The sequence below is a fragment of the Ictidomys tridecemlineatus genome, chromosome X (assembly GCF_052094955.1).
Source record: "Ictidomys tridecemlineatus isolate mIctTri1 chromosome X, mIctTri1.hap1, whole genome shotgun sequence".
NCBI lineage: Eukaryota > Metazoa > Chordata > Mammalia > Rodentia > Sciuridae > Ictidomys > Ictidomys tridecemlineatus.
In genome coordinates this window covers 100580242-100596950 of record NC_135493.1, presented here as the reverse complement: position 1 = coordinate 100596950, position 16709 = coordinate 100580242, and the positions used below count along the sequence as shown (strand labels likewise).

The window sequence follows — 16709 nt, the reverse complement described above, 5'->3', positions numbered from 1 at the left end:
CCACAAATGCACATGCATTAAAAACCAAAATAGATAAATAGTATTACATCAAACTTAAAAGCTTCTCCATAGTCAAGTAAATAGCAAAGTGAAGAGACAACCTACAGAATGGGAGAAAATATTTGCACACCATACATTGGTTAATATTATAATATATATGGAACTTAACCCAAAACATTAAATGAATCTGATTTTCAAAAGGGCAATAGTCCTTAATACCCATTTCTCAAAATAAAAAAAAAAGACATACAAATGACCAAGAAGCACATGAAAACATGTTCAACATCACTCATCAGGGAAATGTAAATCAAAGCTACAGTGAGATATCATCTCATGATAGCAAGAATGGCTGCTATCAAAAAGACAAAAGATAACAAGTCCTGGCAAAGATATAGAGAAATGGAAACTCTTGCACACTGTTGGTAAGACACTATGTGCAGACACTATGAAAAACAGTATAGATGTTACTCCAAAAAGTAAAAATAGCACAATCCCACTACTTTGTATATATACAAAGGATATGAAAAACAGTATGTCAAAGAAACACCTGCACTCCCCTTTGTGACACTATTCACAGTAACTAAGAAATAGAAACCACCTAAGTGTCCATCAACTTATGAGTGGATAAAGAAAATGTAGTACATATATACAATGCAATACTATTCAGTCATAAAAATGAATTAAATTATGTGATTTGCATGGATAGATCCTTATGTTATGTGAAATAAGCCTGACACAGAAAAAAATCCCACACAATCTCATTCATACCTAAAATTCAATAAAGTGGATTTTATAGAACTGGAGAGTTGAACTGTCACCTAGACTGTGAAAGTAAGGGGGAGAGAGAGATGAGGTGAAGCTGCTCAATGAGTACTAAGAAGGTACATTTACATAGGAGCAAAAAGTTCTGGTGTACAATTTGCACAATATGATGACCACAGATAATAATAATGTAGTGTACTGTACATTTCAAAAAGCTAAAGATTTTTTTGATTTCTCATTTTCCACAAATGCCTGAATGAGATTTCATATGATGCTCTCCTATTTTTCTTGAGATAATTTTTATTTTCAGTTTTGCTTGCTGCTCTTTTTTTCATCCAAATTCAGTGAACAACACTTTCATATTTTTCCTCTCTTTATATGATTATTGAATGTATGAGTTTTCATGTATTATTTAATATAGGTATAATTTTTAAAGACTTACAAGTCTTTAAAAAGGCAGATAATGTATTGAATAGCATTGAACTTTGCTTTTATCAAATAATAATCCCATTATTCATTCATTTTAATGACTATATTATATTTCATAGTTTGGATTATCATAGAGTGGTTAGCCATTCTCCTGTTGGTGAACATTCACTTTGTTTCTAGGTTTTGATATGTTTGATTTATTTTACCACTTTATATAATGTAGAGCCAGACTTTTATACATAGATCCTCAGATGTGGATGGTTCTGCTGTTTAAAAAGTAATGGTCAGGAAGGTTATCTTCTATGTCAAAGGATGTAAATGTGTATGTGTGTGTAAATTTTAGTAGATACTTCCACAATTTTTTTTAAAATGATTTAGGATTTATTATTTTAGCCAGTATATTCCATGTATGTAGAATTATATCAAAATGAACCCCATTACTATATATAACTATAAAGCACTAGTAAAAACATTTTTAAAATCAGGGTCTTATCTCACTATAAACAGGCATTCCTGCTTTTTATTTTGCTTTTATATTTTATTTCCATAATTACTAGTATATTTCAAATATATTTTTGTATGATTGACCATTAAATTCTGCCTGTGAATTTTCTTAATATGATTTGTTCCTTTTTTTCCTGTAGAGTGGTTTTCCTTTCCTTCTTAAATTTGAGTGCACTTTGTAACTAGAAGCTAACATTCATTTAATTCTTACCACTTCTTAGATGTGATTATAAGCAATTTTATATCATAGAATATAGTAGAATTTTATTCAAACACAAGGCTGTCTTATTAATTTATTATTTAATTTTGTTTTCTGACTGTTGGTACTAACATTAATCTGACATCACAAAAGGAAATTTGGAGTTTTCTTTTTTCATATGCCCTGAAACCACTAAAATATAGGAATTACTTAAATTCATTTGAGAAGATTTTTAGTACATTTTTGAATGGTAGCTCTCTAATAACATACAAATGCTTTCTGAAGTAATTAGTCTAGGTTTAATTTCCCCCTTATTCTTTTCTTAATTTTGGTAATTTGCATTGTACTAGGAAATCATCCATTTCCTAGAATTTTTATAGAATTATTGTTATAGAATTGCTTGTAGTATTCTCTTAATTTCTTCTTTAAATGTTTTATGCAGGCTTTCTCATTACTAATTTTGTCTGTTTTTATTCTCATCTTCCTTTGTTAGTATTAGAAGAGCTTTTTCTATTTTGCTCATCTTTTCAAAGAGTCAACTTTGAAATGGATTTGTCCTATTTTTTTATTCCTGTATTTTGATTGTACTTTTGGTTATTGTTTCTTATGATATTTACAATAAATGCTAATTCATTTATTTCTATCCTTTAAAAGACCTTTTAAAATTATACATTTATCTCTGAACACAGCTTTCATTGTGCCCATGACAATATCCCAGTATATTGTAAATATTACAGTTTCTCTACATTTTATGTTTATGTATATTAAACCAAGAGGGAAACAATATCAAGATAGACAAAGCTTCCACAAGATCAGTGTTCAAACCAGATTTAAAGATGAGGGATATACCATTAATTGTATCTGGAGTATTCTTCCCCAAATGTCTTACTACTATTTTACCAAGTTAATATTATACATCATCATGTAGACAAAGAACATTATTTATTTTGATTATGTTTTGTCTCTTGATATACATCTCTTCTTCAAACTACCAACAATTATGAGAAATAACAATGATTATCATAAAGGGTCTAGAGGAGGAGGAATAATTTTGTCTTGCCCAAAGGGTATTTCTTGTTGATGGTTTTTATCTTAGCCTTGAAGTTTTCACAAGTCAGGTCAATTTTGAGTACGAATTATCATATGCTTATTGTGTTATAATGGCATATTTCTTAACCTGTAGCTCTTGAATTATAGTGCTTTCAAATTTGTTATAAGTTACTCTTTTTTGTTTGCTTGTTTTTGGTCTGTCTTTCTAGGGAATGAACCCAGGACTTCATACATGTTAAGTAAGCATACTACCATGGAGTCACATAACCGGCTCTTTTTAATTTTATTTTGAGACAGAGTCTCACTAAATTGCCCAGGTTGGCCTTAAAGAAACTTGTAATCCTCCTTCCTAAGCCTTCTGGGTATGAAACAACACTTCCTCTGCCATTATTAGCAACCCTTAAACAATCATTGCCATACTATAACATTATTTCTTCTCTTTTACTATTTTTTTTTCTAATGCATGCTCTGCAATTATGTCTTTTAAGGATTATCAGCCATCTAATTGCTAAAGAACTGTGGTAGGGTAAAATATTTTAACCTGTTAAAATCTGTGTTAAATGAATAATTATTTTTGGATTCTTTTTCTGCACAATAAAATCGCCTCATATGAAATTACTAGCTATGAAAATTGATATTATGTGTGAAACTTAATAGAATGCAGTGAATATATTTAGAATAGGTTTACCTATATATATAAAACTCTTGGCTTTTGGAGTTCCTGTCAATAGGCCTAAGACTTTACTTACAAAGAATATTAGATTCTGACTCAGTTTAGCATTATTATATTTAGAAGATGCTGTATTCAAATGTAATTTTGGAGAACAGAATATTCCTACCATTGGCTTTTCCATAATGGAATCTTAGTGTGATTCCAGTAGACTATATAAATGTGAACTCTCAGGCAAAGATCCCTTGAGTCAGAATGAGCAAGCTTCTAAAAATGCATACGAAAAGTCCTAAAAAAAATGGGGTTTTAGAATGGAATCATCCAGTGTTATCCATTCTACAGGTATGAGGACAAGAATTGGAGGGGGCTCCTTTTCTATTCCCATACTACTATTTAGAACAAAACCTCTGATTTTCTATGTAAGTGTATGTGTGTTTAGTAATTCTAAGATCAGTATATAAGTATTTCAGAATTGTCAGTTCCAGGTGGTTTAGCTTATAAATAAGCTTGTGGAAGAACATTTTCTTTCTTTGCTTACTCAAAATGGGCAAGAAACCTCACTGTTCTGTTTTATTCCACATGCCTTCAGAGCATGCATGTAAATTTTAGCTCTATCACTAATAATTTCTATATATATACTAGCTTTGGATATTCATGGTGGTTATAATGAAAGTATTTATACAAGTACTTATAAATATTATGTAGATCTATTCAAGATTTAATAATATTTAAGAAAATCATAAGAGTAAACATGAAATGTGATGCTATTTTGAGAGATTATTAATGTGCACACATTTATATTACTTTAAATTTGCTTTGTAGAAAGAAGAACAGCAGAATATGATTCATTGAAGAGAAAATGGTATATAGTATTTCTCATAAGGTGTCTATAACCTGAGAAGTTCCTTCCAGCATTCCAGAAGAACAGATTTTCTTTTTAAATGTGTTAAATGCCTTTTATAAAATGTATGCCATCATGTAGTCAAGCTAAAGAGACTTCTCCATATTCAAGAGAATCTCAAGTATTTATATAATCTTTATAAATATAATGCATTTAAAGACCAAAAAAATGCAGGAAAGGCAAAATAGTCCCACTGTCTTTCAGCATGTGCTTTTTAACCACATGTAAAATTTACACTATTTAAAATTTAAAGACTTATAGGCATAAATCATACCTATTTTCTTCCATTGACACATGGATGCATTGAATCTTTTATTATTAAAAGATGAATTGCTCAATATATACAATGTAAATAGTAGGACATATTGCCATTGGGGACCTGGCTCTCCATTTGGCAGGATTTCTTTATTCCCTTTCATATATCCACATTCCAAAGATTATTTTTATTTCATGCAAATTTACATAGGAAAATACTTTTTAAAAGCACATTTTGACCCAGAATATAACATGAAATTTAACTAAAGGTACACACTGTGAAGATACTTCCAGTGAGTAAGTTTCACATATTCTGTCACTTGTTAAATATTTTTGACTACTTGCCATATGACACACAGAGAGGGTTGAAGACAGAAGTAGATTTAAAAATGTATCATTCCATTAAACTAATTAGAGGTAGATTTAAAATGTATTGTTTCATCAAACTGCTTAGAGATAAGTGAAATAATTAAATTCTCTCTATATTTTGAATGAGCTTTTGATCATAATGCTGCACCACAAGGGAATTCTTTTTAACAGTACTGTGTTTTTTCAATTATTTATACACTGCCTATATTATCCTTAATAATAAAGTTTTGAGGCAGTCAGAATAATCTTATGAATATACAAATATTTTAGGTGTGAAATAAAGTAAAACATATATATCAAAATAAAAGTTTCAATGAAGGTAGCCTACATGAAATGCAAACCAAACTTTCTGGCAAAGTAGCTACTACAACTAAACTCAGCAAAATTTCCTCAATGGGGAATTATATACTAGAAGGCATTGCTTGAGAAAGTGGACACTGTTATCAACAATAATTTCGCAATATACAAAAGGTAAAATATATGTACACTTTTAATATAATATTGTTGAACTTGAAGTTTCATAAGAAGTATATATCCAGCTTATATCTGGCAATATAGAATGCCACTTTAGCAACAATCTTATATAGCCACAGCTTTCTAAGCTTAAGTCATGTATACTGATTTCAAATAATTTTAGACTGAAGTAAAAAATTAGGTTAAAAGATTGGCATTTATTATAATATGAAAAATATTAAAAATATAATTTTAGCCATATAATTATTATCCCAACACACCACTATATGTATACATTATAGATAAATAACTACCTACTCAAGTTTAATCTGCAGAAAAAATAGTGTTTTACCTTGATCAACAGATGTCTACTAAGAAAGGTTAAAAAACCTACTTTATCAAATTAATTAAAATGAAAACATACTCCAATTTAAAAGTAACGTTATCACTTTGCATCTGAATTTGAATTTAAAGAACTCAAGTTATGTTTGTGTATATTTTTATGTTCTGCAGAAGAATACTTTGGAAGAAATACAGCAATGAATGCTAGCATATTTCTCAGATGATGGAATGGATCTCAAATCATGACAATTTTTGGCAAAGACCCTACAGTTGGTGAGTTTGAGAGTTAATAGAGTCTACTTCTCCTAGATCTTTGGGAATGAATGCATATAAGGTGCAGATATTTTATAGGCCTATTGTGCAGAATGAAAATTTATTGAAAGAAATAATACTTGTCTAATATAAATTAACTTTAAAATTTAGATTTATATTTGAACACTGGAGTTTTGAGTGATAAATGGAAGCAGTTTATATTCAGTGAAAGATATTACATTCTGACACACTCCAAAATGTATATTATATGACTATTTAAGCTTCTGAATATTTAAAGGACACATAAAATACTAGTTTTAAGAACAGTTTAGAATCCTCTTTATCTAAGTTCATACGCCAGGAAGAGTGAACACTATTTCATTTTTGAGATCAGTGACATCTGACAACCATTCAATCTAATTCAGTGACAAGTTTCAATGATGTGATTAAGTGAAGATTTGACCATAACCGACATCTGAATTTTCACCCTAGGTTTTTAAAGTACTGACTTTGGATTTGTGATTTAATAATATATAGCAACGATCTTATTTGCTTTGTGCTATGTCATGTTGTAGATCTGATATTAATTAGAAAAACATGGTACCTTGTGATAAGACTATTGATGAGAGTGCCATATTTAACCTAATTATGAGATTTACAACCATGTCAGTTAATATTAAATCATTAAATTAACAAACTCCTAGTTACATTCCTAGGATATATTTTGATACTACTTATTTTAAAAGACTCTTTGAAAGGCACTGGATTTGATACAATTTGAACATAGAAGACAGTGATGGTAATCACTTGAAGGATAGCATTTAAGCCCCACTGATAGTTCAATGCCCCATTATATTTGTAATTGTTAAAATTCTTTAGCAGTGAGAAAATATTAATTTGACAAGAAATGAATAGAAATGAAAATATCTTGCAGAGAAATCACATTGAAGAAAACTTAGTAATATCTAAAGAAAAACACCTTAGTTTAATTTAAACCAATTAAATATCCCTTTTTCATTTCAGAAAACAGGGGAAAAAGAAGTGTGGAATGAATTAAGAATGGCTCATGAAGGGGACTGATGACAAACAAGAGCGAGAAAGGTTAAGAAATTATAGGATGTCTATCTGAGAGATGTTTCCCTCTTACCTGGGATTTGTTCTGTCTACCTTCAGTAAATCACAAATAAATGGAAGCTGGGGATACATTTTTCTCTAGAGCTAGTGTGGAGACAAGAAAAACACTTGGTAGTGTCATCCTGTTTCACAGGATTTCATACTTTTCTTTTGTTTGCTTTTTTAAACCACGGCCTATTTTATTACACATGAGCTTTGCTCTCAGCAAATATTGTAATAAAGGTATCACTGCACTTAGAAGTAATTTCTTCTCAATAAATGGTTTTCCAAAATAAATTATTGATAGCAGGAATCACTTTATGCTAAAACAGCCACACCAGTGAATGCAAATCAGAACATGAATGTGGCATCCAAGCTCTACAGAGCTAAGCTGTGAGCAGCATTCAAGTATGAATCACAAGTTAGAAGTCTGGAAAGGAAAGGAAACTAAGCAACAGGGTTAAACAAGTAACAAGTATGAAACTTGGGAATATGCTACAACTAATAATTTATGGCAGAGGAATAGGCTAAAGTAGAGGAAACACTCTACAGGAAAGAGGAGAAAACAAAATGAATTTGACCCAAGAAGATTTTGAAACTGCTGAAAAAGTATCCTTTTGAAAAGAAGCTGCTTCTTTTCTTTCTTCCCAAGAAATACATCATTACATTTTATAAATCTGAAGCTATCCAAACATTCTTAGAAAAAAACTAGTGTGACAATCCATCCTAGTTGTACAACCAGTATTTTACTGATTTAAAATGATTTAATATTAGCTGACACAGTTGTAGATTTGTAATTATATTTCACAAGGCAATGAATTTTTATCATTTTTGTTTTACTCCTTTAAGAAGAAAGGGTTAATGTTTGAATTTTGGTATGTATGTATGTATATATTGTTGGTGGGGATTGAACCCAGGGCCTCTCACTTGGTAAGAACTTGCTCTAGATTTGTGGATAAGTTTATAGAATTGGGATGATATTGATTTGATTTTGCTATTAGCAAGGAACAATTTCTTACAAATGTGAGTGAGCATACATATGGTGCCACAGTTCATTGATTTTTTTTTAATAATAGAGACTAAAGTTCTATGTAGAATCCACTTTTGGCTTCTATACCTCTGTGCTTATCTTTAACATTTTCTATGTTTAAATTGCTTACATTTATTTTTTTACAATCTTTTTCCTGATCACATTTATAAGAGTTTAGTCTGTTTTATTTTATTGCAAAGAACTAATTCCTGAATTTATCTAGTGTTTCTTCTTCCTAATTTCTTCATCTGTCTTTAGTTCCTACTTTCCTTAGAGCACTTTCCCTTTTTGTAACATTTTTGGTTGAGAGTTTTATTCAATTTATTTTATCTTTTTTTTTTAATGAAGATAAAAACAAAGACAAAAATTGAACCTCTGGGTATAACCTAAAACATTTCTCATGGGTTTTCATAGAGACTACTTTTTCAACTACAAATGTGGCTTTGTACTCCTAGTTTCTTCCTCAATGCATTTTAAATTAATTGAACTGAATTTATAAATGTATTATTAATTTCTAATGTTATTATTATCAAAGAATATGCATCTTAAAAATTCTTTTGTGTACTTAAGGACATTTTTTTCTGCATCCTAATATCTCTTTTTAATTTGTACATGTGGTAGGAACTTCTTAAAATACATTAATGTTCTCCTGTGCCTGTAGTAAATTTGTGTAAAAGAGAAATCAGAAATGACTTTTAGCCTGTCTTCCTTTTTCTGATTACATTTATTAGAGATTAATCTGTTTTATTTTTTATTTATTCTTTAGGACATTTTCCCTTTCAATAACATTTTTAGTTAATTTTTCTCAGAAGTATGGGAAATAATATGATGTCATCTGGTCTCAAAAGTAGCCAGAAGTCACCTCCTATCCCTCTCAGGAGTAAATATATGGCCTCAAAAGTTAATACTTTCAGGGCGGGGTTGTGGCTCAGTGGTGGAGTGCTTGCCTAGCATGTGTGAGGCACTGGGATCCATCCTCAGCATCACATAAAAATAAAATAAAGATACTGTGTCCACCTAAAACTAAAAAAATAAATATTAAAAAAAGTGAATGGTTTCTTGGTTTTCCCAGCAAAGCTCACCTTGGATAACATTAGGATTCTTGGTATTCAGATTTCCAACTCCCCATTTTACCTAGGAAAAAATTAGGAGACACACCAACACCTGGGATGCTGATCATACTGTTTGCTGCCCCACTCTCTGCTCACCCACCCAGCTTCTTTGCCCCTTCTTTGTATGAGAAGACTCTGTCACCTGCGGTCTCTTAACCTCTAGCTTCTGGCTGTGTTTAACCAATGAGAAGTACTAGAATGATATTGTAAGTTGGATAGATAAGCCAAGGTATTGATTTTCTCCCAATTCCAAACCCCTAGGTCTTGATTTAAAATAACTGCACTTTTTTTACAGATTGTATTTATGGTTGCAGTTGCTGCCCAGTGGCCCTCTTCCAAGCTACAGATTCCATTATGTTAATCCTTCTCTCCCTGTGTCTCTTTTGATTTAGAGGTATTAAGGGTTATTAACTCATGCTAGTTAATCCCGGGGTACTTCATCATTCACTAACAGTTTTTTTAATCCTGCCCACATTTTTGTAAATACTTCCCTCATTTTACTCTTTTCAACTTTGTTTATATATGTATATAGTATGTTTCACACCAAGACAGTTATACTTGGCTTCACAAGGTCACTTGAATTTATTTAGTGACTAAATCAGTATATACCTCAGTGGACTAAAGATGAAAGTTATGTTTCTGCCTCTGAAAAGCACCAGATAGATATAGAGATCTGTCCATTCCGTAGGATAGAGGAGAGCATTTGTAATAATGACAGAGCTAGACTTTTCTGAATGCCTGCTTGAGAATTCAGATTTGTGTTTTATTGATATAAATGAAATTACTAAATTATTGCTTTACCTCCAAGTCCAACTTTATGGGGGATTTATCATAATAAATAGATATTTTATATAACTACCTACTATGTTTCAGAGTATCAAGAGATAGAAAATTTATTAAATCAGCAGTATCTTTTTGTTATTCAAGCTCTCATTGTTTTCCTATTAAACATGTTACAATCTTACAAAGATGATTTAAAGGCTCTACATAAAAATATATTTCCATCAAATTTTATTTGTGGCTCTACTGGTATTTCTATTAGTTAAGCTTTAGCAATAAGCTTTACTCTATTTTCATTATTGATATAACTTTCTTTAAAAAAGATACTATTTTAAAATATTTCCCATATATTATTCTTTGTTATTTATTATTCTATCACTGACTTTTTCAATACCCTTCTCCATTACCAATTTAATTTATAACATCATTTTTTACTTTTATTCATTGCTATCTCATTTGGACCAGAGTCCTAACTCCAACCATGGCTCACCAAATCGTTTCTTCCACCATCACCCACTACCTCTTTGTTGCCCTTGTCTATGTTTATTTTTTGCATACTTGATCTTCGCTACATATTGAGTCCTCATTCCAAATACTTTTTCATAAATCTCAAGGTTTTTTTTCTTATTAACTCTGCTTGGCTCATACCATACCCCTTCCCTTCCTTCAGGTCTTGGTTTATATAAAAACTTAACCAAGAGATCTTCCCATACCTCCTATTCTGTCCATCCCTTCTTCATATACTTATCCATCACTAATTATATATATTTATATAAACACAAATAAATGTGTATATATATATATACACATATATATATACATATATATATATATATACATATATATGTTTAGTGTGCTCTATCATATGGGCACATTAAACATAACAAACTACAAAACAGAAAGGACTATTTTTGATTATGTTTGCTCTGATCATTGACTACGGTATCCTTAATCACCTAAAATACCTGACACATAGGAAACACTAGTAAAAACTGTGTTGAATATGAATATATTAACCTATTTTTAAAGGTATGACTATAAAACCTGCCAAACCATATCTTCTATAATTTGAGAATTTGTCATTTTTAAAAGGAAATTTAAACTAGTCCTATCTACTATTTTATATAATATACTGCTTTATTTTTTATCGTGTCTCAGGCTATATTCATCTGATATAGAATGTTCAAATTCATCTTCAGTAAAGAATCCTGCTCTTGAACATTCTCTCACTTAATTGTATGTTTATTCAATATTATAACAATCAGAGACTAATATGGTTGTACCTTGTAATATTTTCCATTTATTTTGTACTTCTTTTTATTAAAAAACAATGGAGACATATAAAAGAATAATACATGTTCCTTTGAACATTTGTGTCCTATATCTTTCAGCCTGAGGTTAACTCAAGTCAAGGTTATTTGCTCTGAGTTTTAATTTCTACATGAGAATGTTTCTTTTGAGATTCTGTCTTTTAATGCAGACACTCCATGTTTTCATGCATTTCTCCATTAGAGCCCTGGCTCAAATGAAAGCATTGTTTAAATTTGCTTTAGAAGGCTTTTTTAAATTTAAACCCTTATTTGGGGGTATTTCTCCCATAAAATATTAGAAGGTTCTCTATATTCTGTAAGAAATGTAGCCTTCAAAGTAAAGATCCATATGTTGCATTAACCACATTGTAATTTTGTATATTCATTTATCATAGTCATTCAATAATTTCATTAGACAGTTTAGGGACTATAATCAGATGGTGAAATGTGCTCATCATTTGGAGTTTTGGAAGTTGTAATATCAGGTCTACTTTTCCTTCTTACAATTCTCATTTATGTTCTTTTTTTAGTTGAAATATACATACAGAAAACTGCATTTAATTGTACAGTTTGGTTGTACAATTAAATGTAGCTGTATAACAATCAACATGTTAAAACATAGTACATTTTAAGAAAATTTCCTTATGTATTTTACTGCTTGATTCTTTCCAAAAATCTAACCACTCTCCTAAATTTTATACCCTTGGAAGTATTTTGCTTGTTTTTGAAACTTGGTTAAAAGGAATAATAGTAGGCATACCTAGTAGACATACCTAGTGTCTTACCTCTTTTGCTCAAATTTATTTCAGGATACTCACAATCTGTGCATTATATATAGATATCATTACCTCATTTTCATTGATTTATAATATATCATCAGGGGAACATACCATAGTCATTTTCAGTTTGGGGTTTTATGAATAAAACTACCTTAAACATTCTCATGTATATATTTTTTTGGTAAACATAGAAATGTATTTATGTTGGCTGGATACCTAGAAATAAAACTTCTAGGTCATAAGAAATGTCAATTTTGACATTATAGATAATGTCTGACTTTATTTAATGTTCATCTGAATTATTATATTAATTATGAGAGTTCCAGTTCCATGTCTTTATCAACACTTGTCATTATTTTTCTTCCTAATTTTAGTCATATTGGTGAGTTTATATCGATATCATGTTGGAGTTATAATTTAAATTTTTCCTAATTACTGCCAAGAATTAATATTTTTATATTACTTTTGAACTTTTCAACACCTCCTTTTTTTTTAAAGAGAGAGTGAGAGGAGAGAGAGAGAGAGGGAGACAGAGAGAGAGAGAATTTTTAATATTTATTTTTTAGTTTTCGGCGGACACAACATCTTTGTATGTGGTGCTGAGGATCGAACCCAGGCCGCACGCATGCCAGGCGAGCGCGCTACCACTTGAGCCACATACCCAGCCCTCAACACCTCCTTTTGAGTAGTTTTTGTCTAAGTACATGGGCCATTTTTTTCATTGGATTTTTTTTCTCATTTTTTAAAGTATAAATTTTTTAAAATATAGAAGAAAATCAAAGGAGAAAATTGGAATATTCAATATGATAAATGCATTCATTATCTCCAAACTGATCTCTAGATTTAACCCAATATTGATCATTTTTCAAATGGATTTATGGTAGAAAAAGAAATATAATTATAAAACGAATATAGAACACAAAGGACCAAAAAGCCCAGAAAATCTAGCAGAACAACAATGGGAAATGTCTTAGTCACTTTTTTGCTGCTATAACAGAATATCAGATTGGGTGACTTGTAAGCAACAGAATATTATAAAGTTAATCAATGTAGAAACTAGGATGTTCAAGAGTGTGACATCTGTATTGTTTAGGACTTTCTTTTTGTGTATAACTGCAGAAGGGCAGGCACCAAATCAGATAGGTATAAAGGGAGCTGAACTTATCCTTTTATCAGAAGTCTACTGCAAGGGTAACAATGTCAATTAATTCAAGAGGATGAAGCCTTTACAACCCAATCACCTCTTAAAAGCCACTTCTCTTCATATTGTTACAATGGCAATTCAACTTTAATGTAAGTTTTGGAGGAGCTATTCTATTCATAGTGTAGGAGAAGCTAGTCTGCCAGATACCAAACCTTATCATAAACCAAAGTTATATCCATGACATGATATCTGTGCTTATATAGAAAAATAGAACAATGGAAGCAAATTGAAGTCTAGGAGCAAGCACACATATGTATTAACAAAGTTTTATGTCATATCTGGTAATGAAAGAGCAACAGGGAAGCAATATTCATTTCAATAACGCTGTTGGGTTGGCCGAATGAAAAACAACCAAAACTTAACCCATTCCTCATACCATATACAATAATCAATTTCAGATGAAATATAGATGCAAATTCAAATGCAAAATAATAAAGCTTATATAGATAATGTCATACTATCAGAAAAGCTTGACTAGACCAATAATTCTTAATCAGGACAAAAATAAAAGTTAACATTTTAAAAATAAACTATATCAAAATGAAGAAATTCTGTTTACCAAAATTCATCACTAATTAATTAAAAATATAACCCACAAAGAAGGAAAATATATTTGCAACTTTTAAAACAGAGCTCATATCCAGAATATAGGGACAACTTATAGTATTGATGAAGTTCAGGTTATTTTTTCTCTTTTCAAATCATGCCTTTGGTTTTGTACATAATAAATACTTGGCACAAAGTCACATAGAATTCTTAAGTGGTTTGTCTGCTTTATTGCCAAGATTTTTCTGATCCTATATTGAAAACTGTGAATTTGGTAATCATAATATGTATAGGAAATCCACATATTCATAATGTGTAAAAGTTTGGCAAAAACAAAAAACCTAAAATTCTTACCAAAGAAAACATATAGCTACAGTAATTGATCATTTGATAGGAGATTCAAAAGCTTATTTTGTAATCTTACATTATCTTGGTAGGGGAAATCCAACTATATTTAATTAATTAAATCCAATAATTCTATGTATTTTTGCTGTTTGCCTTGCTCTTACAGTTTCAAATAGAATATGGGGTTTTGATATTTTAAAGGATATTTTCTTTGTGTAAGTTATAAACACCTTATTTTTTTATAATTTACATGATTCTTATCTTTCAAAAGGGTAAGTATATCAGACTAACAATGAGAAAATCAGTCCAACAACTTTCTTCTGGCTGCAGAAAAATTGAAAATCTAATCTCTTTAGAAAATAACAAAATAATATTTCTATAAAGTAACTTTCAGCTGCTCAACGTAACAGTGATCCTAAATTCATAAAATCAACCAATTGCTATGTACTTTCCACTTATATATCCTGTGTAATGCCCTCTCTCTGCCAGGTGAGCTAAGTAACATTGGGGGGCGGCAAGTATGTTATTACTAATCTATCACAGCTTATGGTTATTTTAAGAGTGTGTGATCAATGTATTTGAATTTATCCTTGAAAAAGAGGTATAATGTAATTAGGAAGCTACTAAAAGTGCCTGATAAATGTATTGGTCGATTAGAGAGGTTGTAGAACTTAATCATAAAGGAGGACCATTTGCCTTTAAGGCCATGATAGAAGGAGGAATGAACATCAAAGTCACTCAGAGGTGATTAGAACTCCTCTAATCTGCCAACTCATTGAGCTATGTATTTTTTTTTACTTTTTTAAAATACAAAACATATGTTTCCATTCAGTTAAACTGAACCAAACATAAGGATAAAAACATATCTGAGCCAGGCATGGTGGCACACACTTATAATCCTAGTGATTTGGGAGGCTGAGGCAAGAGGATCTTGAATTCAAAGCCAGCCTCCATAGCTTATTGAAGTCCTAAGCAACTCAGCAAGGCCCTGTCTCTAGATAAAATATTTAAAAAGGGCTGTAGATGTGTCTCAATGAATAAGCCTCCCTATGTTCAATACCTAGTACAAAAAAATCTGTAGTTCTTACCCTGAGATTAAAAAGTTATTTTTCTGTATAATTTATATTTTTGATATGATGCTTACTAATTTTTTAGCTTAATTCAAACTTCATTACCATGAGGTTTGAACATACTGAGTACATAAAATTACATACAGCCAAAATCTATTTGTTGTTTTGAACACAGCTTTATAAAGAAATCAGTTTGTCCACTAAATAGAGTTGCACTCAGTAAAGTCCTAAAACAACATGGAGATCTATGTCATGTATTTCCCTGTCCTCTGTAAATGCATGCATTTGCTTTCTGGACTACATTAGCCACAAGCACACATGAAAGAACCAGAATTTCTGCTGTTCATAAAAACTAGTTTGGTTTACAAGAGAATTTGGGATGCTTTCTCTGCACTGGGGGGCTGAAGCCTTCATTCAAACATTAACCACAGTGCCTTATGGCATCCAAAGCCTTAGTCACTTACATTATTTTTCTGCAAGACCCTCAGTGCCTTGTTGACATTGTTCAGGGCATGAACTCTTGTAGATCCTTTTTCCTTTGGCTGAAAAACAAAAAGAAACAGTGTTCACTGCCCAGCACACAGACCAAAAATCCACCAGAAATAAAACAATTTATAATTTGAACTTTTATGTTTCAATGTTTTACATTTAAATAAACATAGATCATGAGGCATTTATATAATGTACTTAAGGTTTTGGACTAATTGTCCCTGGCATAGTCTCTTTTTAGAATGAACCAACCACTCATTTGAGAAAGAAAGGCCCCCCCCCCCGTTTTGTTCACAAAGCCTATTTAAAGTGATACAGAAGGATATTTACCAATAGGACAGATAATCAACTAATTTCCACATTTTTTAGGAAAGTTTAAAAAAGATATGAGTCATGTAAAGAATATATTGGAAAATAGGGTTAAAGAAACCATTTCTTTGAATATTTTCTTAATTGTCTTAGTTACTGAAGCTCAAAAGCTAAACTACCTTTGGTTCCCTTACTTTCTTTTCAGTCCCAAAAGTTATGTCTCAATCTGTAAATTTTCAACTGACATCTATACAGTTTGCTGTATAGATGTTTATTTAGTTGTGGAGCTTTAGAACACCTAGTGCTATAATGCTTGTTGTATTTATTCCCTCCTTCTATTTTCCATTTCTTTTATTTTAACAAGCCCTCATTAACTATTGCTCAGAGCACATCATAACCTCCTTTTCTCACTCACTGTTCCTCCTTCCATTCATAT

The 16709-nt window shown here is 30.8% G+C and overlaps 1 protein-coding gene across 15 annotated transcripts in view; it reads right to left on the bottom strand.

The window, feature by feature from the left end:
* Dmd (dystrophin) overlaps positions 1-16709 on the bottom strand; it is a 2094227-nt gene that overhangs the window by 1645173 nt on the left and 432345 nt on the right. For all 15 annotated transcript variants that reach the window (XM_078034984.1, XM_078034996.1, XM_078034982.1 and 12 more), the window contains one exon: positions 15940-16017. In XM_078034984.1, coding sequence (XP_077891110.1) covers positions 15940-16017 — 78 coding nt within the window. The remainder of the gene's footprint in view (positions 1-15939; positions 16018-16709) is intronic.